The sequence below is a fragment of the Hyperolius riggenbachi genome, chromosome 1, assembly GCF_040937935.1.
Source record: "Hyperolius riggenbachi isolate aHypRig1 chromosome 1, aHypRig1.pri, whole genome shotgun sequence".
In the NCBI taxonomy this organism is placed as follows: Eukaryota; Metazoa; Chordata; class Amphibia; order Anura; family Hyperoliidae; genus Hyperolius; species Hyperolius riggenbachi.
The window spans coordinates 174,077,901-174,089,991 of record NC_090646.1 but is presented as its reverse complement, the minus strand read 5'-3'; the positions used below and the strand labels follow the sequence as shown (position 1 = coordinate 174,089,991).

Sequence of the window (12,091 nt, the reverse complement as noted above, 5' to 3'; positions counted from 1 at the left end):
TAGGACATTAAATAAATTTTTAGGGAAAGGGAGGTGCTGAAGGGGGTGTGGCTAGAAACAGCAAAAATCAATTAACCCTTCGCACACTCACATGCAAATGTTCAAACAAATGCATTCACAGATTTACTCATCCAGGCACAACTGTTATCCCTACTGCTAAATTAAAAGCCAGGGTTTTAGTTCACAGAAGAATGCATTCTTATGCTTAGTCACCTATACTGCGCAGAAGTACCCAGGTAAACATAGGTGTCCTAACTCTGGCCCTGTAACATGCATAGTGCAGACATGCAAACACATTCATTGCATCAAACCTATCAATGGATTAGGAGCACACATCCTAACTTCCTCTCCTGGGAAAGACAGTGCATCTTACCAATCGCACAAGGGAGCTAATTTTATGTGTCCATGTGCACTATGCGCATACACCAGCATAAGCTGTCTGCATGCTGACAAACATACAGGGGAAGGGGGGAGTGCACCGAATTAGACCCTAGCCACAGGGGTCAATGATAAGAATAAACATACAAATATCCAGGCACATCACCTCTAGTTAGGACATTAAATAAATTTTTAGGGAAAGGGAGGTGCTGAAGGGGGTGTGGCTAGAAACAGCAAAAATCAATTAACCCTTCGCACACTCACATGCAAATGTTCAAACAAATGCATTCACAGATTTACTCATCCAGGCACAACTGTTATCCCTACTGCTAAATTAAAAGCCAGGGTTTTAGTTCACAGAAGAATGCATTCTTATGCTTAGTCACCTATACTGCGCAGAAGTACCCAGGTAAACATAGGTGTCCTAACTCTGGCCCTGTAACATGCATAGTGCAGACATGCAAACACATTCATTGCATCAAACCTATCAATGGATTAGGAGCACACATCCTAACTTCCTCTCCTGGGAAAGACAGTGCATCTTACCAATCGCACAAGGGAGCTAATTTTATGTGTCCATGTGCACTATGCGCATACACCAGCATAAGCTGTCTGCATGCTGACAAACATACAGGGGAAGGGGGGAGTGCACCGAATTAGACCCTAGCCACAGGGGTCAATGATAAGAATAAACATACAAATATCCAGGCACATCACCTCTAGTTAGGACATTAAATAAATTTTTAGGGAAAGGGAGGTGCTGAAGGGGGTGTGGCTAGAGACAGCAAAAATCAATTAACCCTTCGCACACTCACATGCAAATGTTCAAACAAATGCATTCACAGATTTACTCATCCAGGCACAACTGTTATCCCTACTGCTAAATTAAAAGCCAGGGTTTTAGTTCACAGAAGAATGCATTCTTATGCTTAGTCACCTATACTGCGCAGAAGTACCCAGGTAAACATAGGTGTCCTAACTCTGGCCCTGTAACATGCATAGTGCAGACATGCAAACACATTCATTGCATCAAACCTATCAATGGATTAGGAGCACACATCCTAACTTCCTCTCCTGGGAAAGACAGTGCATCTTACCAATCGCACAAGGGAGCTAATTTTATGTGTCCATGTGCACTATGCGCATACACCAGCATAAGCTGTCTGCATGCTGACAAACATACAGGGGAAGGGGGGAGTGCACCGAATTAGACCCTAGCCACAGGGGTCAATGATAAGAATAAACATACAAATATCCAGGCACATCACCTCTAGTTAGGACATTAAATAAATTTTTAGGGAAAGGGAGGTGCTGAAGGGGGTGTGGCTAGAAACAGCAAAAATCAATTAACCCTTCGCACACTCACATGCAAATGTTCAAACAAATGCATTCACAGATTTACTCATCCAGGCACAACTGTTATCCCTACTGCTAAATTAAAAGCCAGGGTTTTAGTTCACAGAAGAATGCATTCTTATGCTTAGTCACCTATACTGCGCAGAAGTACCCAGGTAAACATAGGTGTCCTAACTCTGGCCCTGTAACATGCATAGTGCAGACATGCAAACACATTCATTGCATCAAACCTATCAATGGATTAGGAGCACACATCCTAACTTCCTCTCCTGGGAAAGACAGTGCATCTTACCAATCGCACAAGGGAGCTAATTTTATGTGTCCATGTGCACTATGCGCATACACCAGCATAAGCTGTCTGCATGCTGACAAACATACAGGGGAAGGGGGGAGTGCACCGAATTAGACCCTAGCCACAGGGGTCAATGATAAGAATAAACATACAAATATCCAGGCACATCACCTCTAGTTAGGACATTAAATAAATTTTTAGGGAAAGGGAGGTGCTGAAGGGGGTGTGGCTAGAAACAGCAAAAATCAATTAACCCTTCGCACACTCACATGCAAATGTTCAAACAAATGCATTCACAGATTTACTCATCCAGGCACAACTGTTATCCCTACTGCTAAATTAAAAGCCAGGGTTTTAGTTCACAGAAGAATGCATTCTTATGCTTAGTCCCTTTCCCTAAAAATTTATTTAATGTCCTAACTAGAGGTGATGTGCCTGGATATTTGTATGTTTATTCTTATCATTGACCCCTGTGGCTAGGGTCTAATTCGGTGCACTCCCCCCTTCCCCTGTATGTTTGTCAGCATGCAGACAGCTTATGCTGGTGTATGCGCATAGTGCACATGGACACATAAAATTAGCTCCCTTGTGCGATTGGTAAGATGCACTGTCTTTCCCAGGAGAGGAAGTTAGGATGTGTGCTCCTAATCCATTGATAGGTTTGATGCAATGAATGTGTTTGCATGTCTGCACTATGCATGTTACAGGGCCAGAGTTAGGACACCTATGTTTACCTGGGTACTTCTGCGCAGTATAGGTGACTAAGCATAAGAATGCATTCTTCTGTGAACTAAAACCCTGGCTTTTAATTTAGCAGTAGGGATAACAGTTGTGCCTGGATGAGTAAATCTGTGAATGCATTTGTTTGAACATTTGCATGTGAGTGTGCGAAGGGTTAATTGATTTTTGCTGTTTCTAGCCACACCCCCTTCAGCACCTCCCTTTCCCTAAAAATTTATTTAATGTCCTAACTAGAGGTGATGTGCCTGGATATTTGTATGTTTATTCTTATCATTGACCCCTGTGGCTAGGGTCTAATTCGGTGCACTCCCCCCTTCCCCTGTATGTTTGTCAGCATGCAGACAGCTTATGCTGGTGTATGCGCATAGTGCACATGGACACATAAAATTAGCTCCCTTGTGCGATTGGTAAGATGCACTGTCTTTCCCAGGAGAGGAAGTTAGGATGTGTGCTCCTAATCCATTGATAGGTTTGATGCAATGAATGTGTTTGCATGTCTGCACTATGCATGTTACAGGGCCAGAGTTAGGACACCTATGTTTACCTGGGTACTTCTGCGCAGTATAGGTGACTAAGCATAAGAATGCATTCTTCTGTGAACTAAAACCCTGGCTTTTAATTTAGCAGTAGGGATAACAGTTGTGCCTGGATGAGTAAATCTGTGAATGCATTTGTTTGAACATTTGCATGTGAGTGTGCGAAGGGTTAATTGATTTTTGCTGTTTCTAGCCACACCCCCTTCAGCACCTCCCTTTCCCTAAAAATTTATTTAATGTCCTAACTAGAGGTGATGTGCCTGGATATTTGTATGTTTAGATACATTGTAACTTGCACGTTAAACTGTGCCTACGTTTTGCAATGCCTACAGTGTGAATGGGCCGTTTATTTTTGTCACATCATTTAGGGAAATGAGCACTGTACATACCTTCTGCTGAGCAGCATGTAGTGTTCAATAGATAGGGGAGGAGGGATGATGGGTAGTGTACAAGCAAGTAGCATCAATAAGTTTAGGCACCCTGAGTAGTGGTCTAAAGCAAAGTGCAAACGGACCAAACTGCAGCTTGATTATCATCTGACCTAGGTCTGTTTGACGATAATCAGGCATGTGTACGTGTGCAAGCAGCTTAACTGATAACAGGCGGTTTGCCCGATCCAACTGTTGGATTTATGTTGGTCTGATATCATGCAGTTGGTGCGTGTGTACAAGTTGTTTGAAAGACTTGTACTTGTTTTGAATGTGTAGTCCGTCATTCCTCTTCCGTGCGCAGTATGTTAATTGAGTTGGTTGTTTAGCCGTCTAGGCATGTGGACATACAGGCCAGTTGGTTTGTCAGGTTGTGTGATTTTGTCGTGTTGGTCATGTGATTGTGTGCATGGTGAACGTTTGTACGAGCCTTAATCGATAATGTTAAATGCGCATGGAAGTCTAGTGCTTGGATTTGACCCAGATAAATACATGGAAAAAAAAAGGCATCTGGACTTCCATCTTAGAAGTAAATATACTCAATTAATTAAACCTAAAAATGCTACTTGAGAAAGCAAGAGTTTATTATTTCTTACTCTGTATTATTTCTTACTCTGTGCAGCTATTTATAAATGAATGACAATAGTAATTTTGGGCTGTTCTGTAAAACGAATGATATCCAAACAAAGAAAACGATATTTGTACATGTTGACAATTCTAGCAACTCCCATTTAGCTGTAGAGTGCAGCTGTATGGTTGTCCTAATAGCCAAACCATTATCCATTGGTTTGTAAAACACGGATGGTTTGCATAACTTCTTGGAGGTGACTCAATGCATCAAAATGCAGCAGACAGTAAACTTATAACACATCCCATTGGTGTCGGTAAGCTGCATTAAAAATAACTGGACATCAGTTTGCATCTTTGCTGTATTGGAAATTGCAGCACAATGCAGGTGGTGTGGACAAATCTGGCTTCTCTCCTTACTTCATACAACACACATAATGATGGTGTAACGCTGCTTTGTGTTGACTCCAGGTGAAGTGCTTTGCCAAGTTTTCTCTTTGCTAGAATGGATACTGGAGCTTCTGCTTAATGTCCAGAGTGCTTTTTAATTCAGTACTTTCTATTGTGTCTTGGGCATATAGTTGAAGCCCAGCTGTATTCAAAATTGAACAAGGTAAATGTCACTGCAGCTTGCATCCTCTCCTCTCTGGATGCAGCTGTGGGCTGGTCGATCAGGTATGTCCATGTGTCACCCATAGTACCATAGATGCCAGACTATATTTCCTGGATCTCTGTATTACATTACGATATAAACCGTATATATGCATTTGAGGAGTTGTAGGGGCTTGTAGGCACATAAAATAAGCAATGAGCAGCTGTAATATCTAAGTTGGAAGTAAAGGTCGAGACCTATACCACCTTGTGATTTTGTCCGCGACTCTTCTAACGACTGGGATGTTTTTTTTACATTATTTTTTTTGAGCAATGAGTGATCAGTTCCACAATTGTTTCTGCAATGTCACGGAGTGGGTACAGTCGTGCGATTAGGCGAACTCGTACACACCCGTCTTGTGCCGTCACGTGTTCCCACAGGCAGGAAGATGGATCGGGGAGCTTCGTTTGTTGGGAGGCGTCGCTGTGAGGTTCCCCGATCCGTAGTCTGGTAAGTATGAGAGGTGTATGGAGAGTACACAGCTTGACAATAACTTAATCTTTTTTGAAACGTTCAATTTGAAAGGTAATAGTTACAGTAATCAAAAGGATTGCTATTCCCTGTTTAGTTATAGCTTTTGTTTAGATTGTAATGGTTATAACTCTTTTTATACCTGGTGTAAATGAGAAAACTTTATTTCTTATGCTTTTTTTTCCTTCTGTATTGCAGCTTCCTGCTGATTTCACCAAACTGCACATCACAGACAGCCTACATCCTCAGGTGACCCAGGTGTCCTCCAGTCACTCAGGATGTAGCATTACTAGTGATTCTGGGAGCAGCAGCCTGTCTGACATCTACCAGGTGAGATGTGATTATTTTTCATTGTCAATGACTGCGAACATTTCCATTTAAGATAAAGGCAGCTTTGGCCTACTGTCACTAGCCAACAGTGTCACCTCTGTTGAATGTGTACTATTTGTAGTCATAAGTGTGGAGGAAGGCACAGAGGTCCCAGCTGAGTAGAAGATTTGCTGCCTGCAATATTCTGCAGGAAAAAGATCCACAATATTTGGTATCAGGAAAAATGTTTGAGGACTTGAAGAACTTGGAACATGGAACTGGTGCTGCTGACCACAAGAGCAAAGAGCAGTACTAAACTACTGCATTCAGGTTATAAATCTGATCTAAATCTAATATGTGGCCTGATCAGATATTTATCGGGGAGCAGCACAAGGCTGGGTTACCACATGTGTGCTGAACATATCCCAGATCAATGTGACCTAGACCATAGGGTACCTAACCAATATGGTTACGGTAGAGAACTTTATGGCAATGTTAGGCCATGGGGATGAAACAAAAGGTACCCCCAACTCCTACTAGGTCCAGCGCATTCAAGCTCCTCTGTTTTTGCTCTTGGCCAACTCTAAATAAACGGGAATAGCTTGAACAGTCACTAGAGTTGCTCTTGGTTCAGTAGCCCTGGGGGTAGGAGGAATGTAAATGTAATGCTAGGATACAGCATAGCAGGTTTGACATGAGAAATGAAAATCGGACAGGGCAGTTTGGATGCTTTCCACTCCATTTTTTTGTAGCTGATATTGACCCCCAACTCAGTAATGTTTTCTCCGTGATTTTCTGAATGGAGATGTTTTCACACCTTATCAATAAAATACATTTTCAGGCCCCTGCAAGGAAAAACATGCTCAGAGTAAGGTGCAAATGTTATATTGCTGCATGCAGTAATGGTATTCTGTCTGTGGAGGGCTAATGGCCGGTACAGAGTGATCTTGGGTGGGTTCGTTTCTTCTGAGAATTTAACACATGCATGGCTGCCCCGATGCATTGTGCGAGATCAGGACTGCTGGGTCATCTTGGTAGAGTGCATTGTTCCCCTCTCATCATGCTGTAGTCCGTCCTTCCACCTCCATAGCAGCAGAATGCACCGCAAAGCTGTAGCCTAGCGACACATCTGTATGTCACTCTGACTCCACCTGTTGCCCAAGGGGTTAAGTCCTGTTCCCTGTGGGAGGCAGTCATAGAGCATGTGTGTAGGCCATTAGTGCTGCATGCACATAGAATGGCATGGTCCTGTTTAAATTGGCTTGCTGTCTTTCTAGTATGTTGTACAATTCGCATACAAAATGACATTAGTTTTGTGTGCTCTATTGATCACACACCCATTTCCACAGTATGAAGCTGGCTTCTCACTGGCTGTGCTAAGCAGATCATATTGGAAACCTTTATCATACAAACCATAGAGGATTTCTTGCCATTCTGCATGCATTAGGTAGTGGAAGCAATGAGCTGTGCTCTACACAGCGCACCCTTTCTGCTCCTTACTGGCCAGTGATTTTTTTTTCTTTAATTCCTTAAAATTGGAGCCATGGGATATACTTGGCAGATGTCTAAAATAAATGGCTGTGCATTAGCCAAGGTCCATTAACACTCTTGGCTAGGAAACCACTGTCATTATCCCTACATTCAAACACAGTGCAAGGCGTGTACTTTTCTCCTATCTATGTTTAGACCCTGCACTCTGTGATCTGTCATAGCAGACATTGGGCTTTATTCACAAAGTTACGCATTGGCAAACTTTCCCACTCCGAGTCCATGTCCTTTGTATTTATTTAGACTTTAAATAGCATTGGGAAGTGCTGAAGCCCTGTACACACACTTGTTGGCTCTTGTCTGAGGCTCTGGTCAGGTTTAGCATTTGTACGGTGACCCCAATGCGTCGCAGAGAGACCCACAGTGTCTGTGTTATCCAGGGTGAAATCTCATCCTACCTAATAAAACCTAACAGTCCCTGCATACACTCCTTGTCCCTGTGGCCTTGGGTCCCTGCTGTTAGCTACTGCACATGTGCGCAGCACGGACAGCCGTTGGGACCGGAGGACGAGGCCAGGGAACCGGGTGGGCGTGTGCGCGGGAGGACGAGTGAGCATGCGCGCAGCACGGACAGCCGTTGGGACCAGAGGACGAGGCCAGGGAGCCGGGTGGGCGTGTGCGCGGGAGGACGAGTGAGCATGCGCGCAGCACGGACAGCCGTTGGGACCAGAGGACGAGGCCAGGGAGCCAGGTGGGCGTGTGTGCGGGAGGACGAGTGAGCATGCGCGCAGCACGGACAGCCGTTGGGACCAGAGGACGAGGCTAGGGAACCGGGTGAGTGTGTGCGCGGGAGGACGAGTGAGCATGCGCGCAGCACGGACAGCCGTTGGGACCAGAGGACGAGGCCAGGGAGCCGGGTGGGCGTGTGCGCGGGAGGACGAGTGCGCACTGACATGCGGCGGTGAGAGACAAACCTGGAGCCCGTTTTTAAACAGGCTTAGGTCTACTAGTCAACTAGAAAAGGATTGACCGTTCCAGGGCATATTTTGATTCATGAAAAGGGTCCTAGTTTTAATACACATTTGTTTTGATAACTTTAAATTGAATAATGTATTTCGCGTATGGTAGTCTTCCGTCTGCAAATATTGAATGTATAATGTGATTTACAGATGATTGCTTGCTGTCGACTATGAAGCATAATATACATTGTACAGTAATATGTAGCGTGGCCCTGGAAGCTTTGTCGGCTTTTTATTTGTCCTGCAATAAGATGCTGATACCATTTTCGTGTGACAAGACAAATAACATTTATATTTTATATAAACAAAGAATCAGCGCCAGGGGAATCAAGTAATCGATCGCTGCTGAGGAAAGACAATGTCCAAAGTCCACACAAATAAAATTAATAAAAAGTCAGCGCAGATCATAAGTGCATCCACTGTTTCACAATCTGTTGTATTTCACCCAAGTGGTCATCCGGCTCTAATATCCAAGTGGTAGACCATCACCCAAAGGATTAAAGGGAGCTTACCAGCTGCTGACAACCCCAGCACTGTCTCCTCTTTGAGGTGCTGGCAGCAAAGGAGGATTCTGAAGGAGCCATCTGATTACTTGCTCAAACCTCACAACCTGTTTCCATTGGCTGCTCCCCATCGCAGTGCCTTCACTTCTCTGCTTGACGCTTTACAGAAACAGCAATAAGATTATCAGAACTGAGATTATAATTACTGAGCTGTTGACGGGAGAGATCTTGGCCCTCCGGATGGTATACATGATCTGAAATAAGGATTGCTGGAAGCTGGATTCTGGGCGTTTCTTAGTCCCTTTTACCACTGAATGCGAGATATATAACCTTATAATGTGGGTTGTCAGCAGCTGGTAAGCTCCCTTTAGTCCTTTTGGTGATGGTCTACCACTTGGATATTAGAGCCAGATGACCACTTGGGTGAAATACTACTGATTGCGGAACAGTGGATTCACTTATAATCTGCGCTGACTTTTTAATAACATTTATATTTTGCTTTTCTCCTGGCGGACTCAACGCACTTGAGCTGCAGCCACTAGGGTGCACTCAGTGGGCAGTAGCAGTGTTAAGGAGTCTTGCAAAAGGACTCCTTACTAAATAGATGCTGGCCTACTGAACAGGAAGAGCCATCAGCTGACTGTGTGCCTGTATGCTATTGTGCTGTGATTCCCCACCCCTTTCCCTGACATAAGCAGGGAAAAAAGAAAACCAGAATAATACGGATGCTGTATGTGGCAAACATATGGTAAATAAAAGACCTTCATTTGAAGAAAAAAACACTATAGCTGTGCCATGTCTGCCTGCATTTCTTTCTGAACTTTGTTGGCTTATTTGAATGCTGACTCACATCTATTTTGGTCTGACCTTGACAGCATTATCCCTTTTGTGCAGCCAGGGTGACCAGAGCACTAATAGCTGGTTAGATTCCTGTTCAGATCACATGATTTCCAGACACCCGTGAGGGTAGGGATATAAAAAGACTATTGGATTTTCAAGGAGAAGAATCAGACCAGTATAATAGATATGGCGTTTGTTAATGCTTAAGTGCCATGTGTTTGGAAATCATGTGCAGCTAGTAATGTCTGACACATGCCTTCTATTGCTGGCCTTGTAGTACATGCACACTAATTAGGCCTCAGATTTGTTTTTCTTATATTCCAGATCTCGTTGAATAGTTGGCTGCGTTTATTTTCATATTCAGTCTGTAGCTGCAGTGGAAGATTCTGCTGCCATGTATTCAGGTCTATTCAGACCATCTTGTGTTGGCAGATGGTTTCGGAAAGAGCTGTACTGCATTTGCTGTCTGTGGGCAGCAGTGAAAATCTGCTTGTAATTAAATTTCAGCAGAGATGGCAGAGAGGGGAAGCTGTCACCATATCTTTCTGAAATGTACTGCCAGATGAAGGGGACCATGGCAGTAGATAGCAGTGCTGCTCTATTGTCAAAGTAAAATTGTGCAAACAGCCATTCTTTCCAGTGTGCTTGCTGCCTATTGAGGTTGGTAACATCTTCTGTGTTATGTAGCTAATGAAGAAGATAGGGCCTTCATGAACAAAGACCTAAAGGCAAACAATTCACTAATAAATCACCCTATGACAATAGGAGCTTATCTTTCTGCATTTTGTTTTTCCAAGCAATGTTTAACAGATGCCCATAAGCTCAAAGCTCTGCATGTAGCATAAATTCAGGGCTATAGTCCTCTTTGCTGGCCAAATATAAACACACCTGAATCCATTAATGGTCATTAATTTAGTTTTTGTTTTTAAACTTTAAGGTTGCATTAACAGTGCCACGTTGTGTTATGTCTTCTAACACAGCTTACCGCACTGCAATGCTAATCCTATGGGAAGTTCACAGTGCGATGTTAAAGTCACGTTGAGAAATGTTGCGGTAACTCACTGCTTGCACTGCGTTACCTCTTAACTCAGACACGATGCGACTTTAACGTCGCATTAAACCGCAACGTCCCACTGTGAATGCGACCTCAAGAGCAGTACTGGCAAACGTGTTTAAAGGATACCGGAACTGAGGGATAAGGAGGCTTCCATATTTGTTTCCTTTTAAACAATACCAGTTGCCTGGCATCCTTCTGATCTCTTTGGCTTCAGTAGTATCTGAATCACAAACGTGAAATGAGCATGCAGCTTATCCAGTCAAACTTCGGTGCCAAAACACCTGACTAGCATGCTTGTTCAGGGTCATTGGCTAGACAGAGGCTCTACAGGACAGCCAGGCAATCTGTATTGTTTAAAAGGAAATAAACATGTCAGCCTCCATATATCCCTGTGTGATAATTCTCGGTAGTCATGGATTTAACCTCCAAGATTCTGCAGTGAGAGAGACCAGAAGCCCAATGGTGCAGTATCGTTTGGATCGGTGAGATTCAAGTATATTGGTAATTTATGCTAACAGAAGTGGGTTGCACTCTTATAACCACTGTTAGAGCCTACAGGAGAATAAACTGCTCCCATTTAGTGTCCCAGGACTGATGGTGCAGGTACTGGTCGGTCACTCTCCTTGGATTATTGAAAACCCTAAGTTTGCAATACTAAACTCTAGCCTGATGCTATGAGGTAGATATAAAGTTTGACGTGCATGCGACCCATAAGTCTTTATGTCCATCAATAAACTTTATATCTACCTCTGTTTTTTTTTCCTTGAAGGAGGTAAGATCAAAACTACTCCTGTTCTTATATATCCGCATTGTAGATCAGTATAAACATAGGGCAACACCTACAGTTGTTTTTCCATATATCCCTCTCAGTTCAGGGGTACTGTAGTTACAATCATTCCATGGGATTGCCAGTTCTATAACGCAGTCATGTCTATGCCCAATGGAGCTGACATGTTACAAATGATTAATAGCATTTGGTTTATGTGATGTAATGCTGTGTACACACCATACGTTTTTCCACTCGATAGATGGATTTGATAGATAATATCCAACATGTCCAATATTCCTTCCAATTGATTCTGCACTCGATTTCTCACATAGAAGTGAATCGAAAAAGATAAGAGAATCGAGCGGAAAAAACGTATCGTGTGTACCCAGCATTAGAGATGGGAAATGTTGATACTGTACTATTAAATCAAACTGATTGTATTAAAACATTAAGTATTTTTTTTGATTTGTCTTGTGGAATTACATTGAAGAAAAATCTATATGTGGGGTGGGAATAACAGAATGGCAACTGTAGATGATATGTCTTGTTTGACTGATATTAGTTTTAGTTCAGTGAATTATGAATGACCATTCTAGTTATATTGCTCAATGAGAGGTGTGAATTCTAAAATATTACCTATGAATATTTCATATGACTCTGTAAACAGCAGATTAAGCTTTGAACA

General features: G+C 43.0%; 1 protein-coding gene across 12 annotated transcripts in view; it reads left to right on the top strand.

Moving 5' to 3' along the window:
• Positions 1–12,091, top strand: part of RAPGEF2 (Rap guanine nucleotide exchange factor 2) — a 417,203-nt gene that overhangs the window by 349,238 nt on the left and 55,874 nt on the right. For all 12 annotated transcript variants that reach the window (XM_068278845.1, XM_068278847.1, XM_068278850.1 and 9 more), the window contains one exon: positions 5,620–5,751. In XM_068278845.1, coding sequence (XP_068134946.1) covers positions 5,620–5,751 — 132 coding nt within the window. The remainder of the gene's footprint in view (positions 1–5,619; positions 5,752–12,091) is intronic.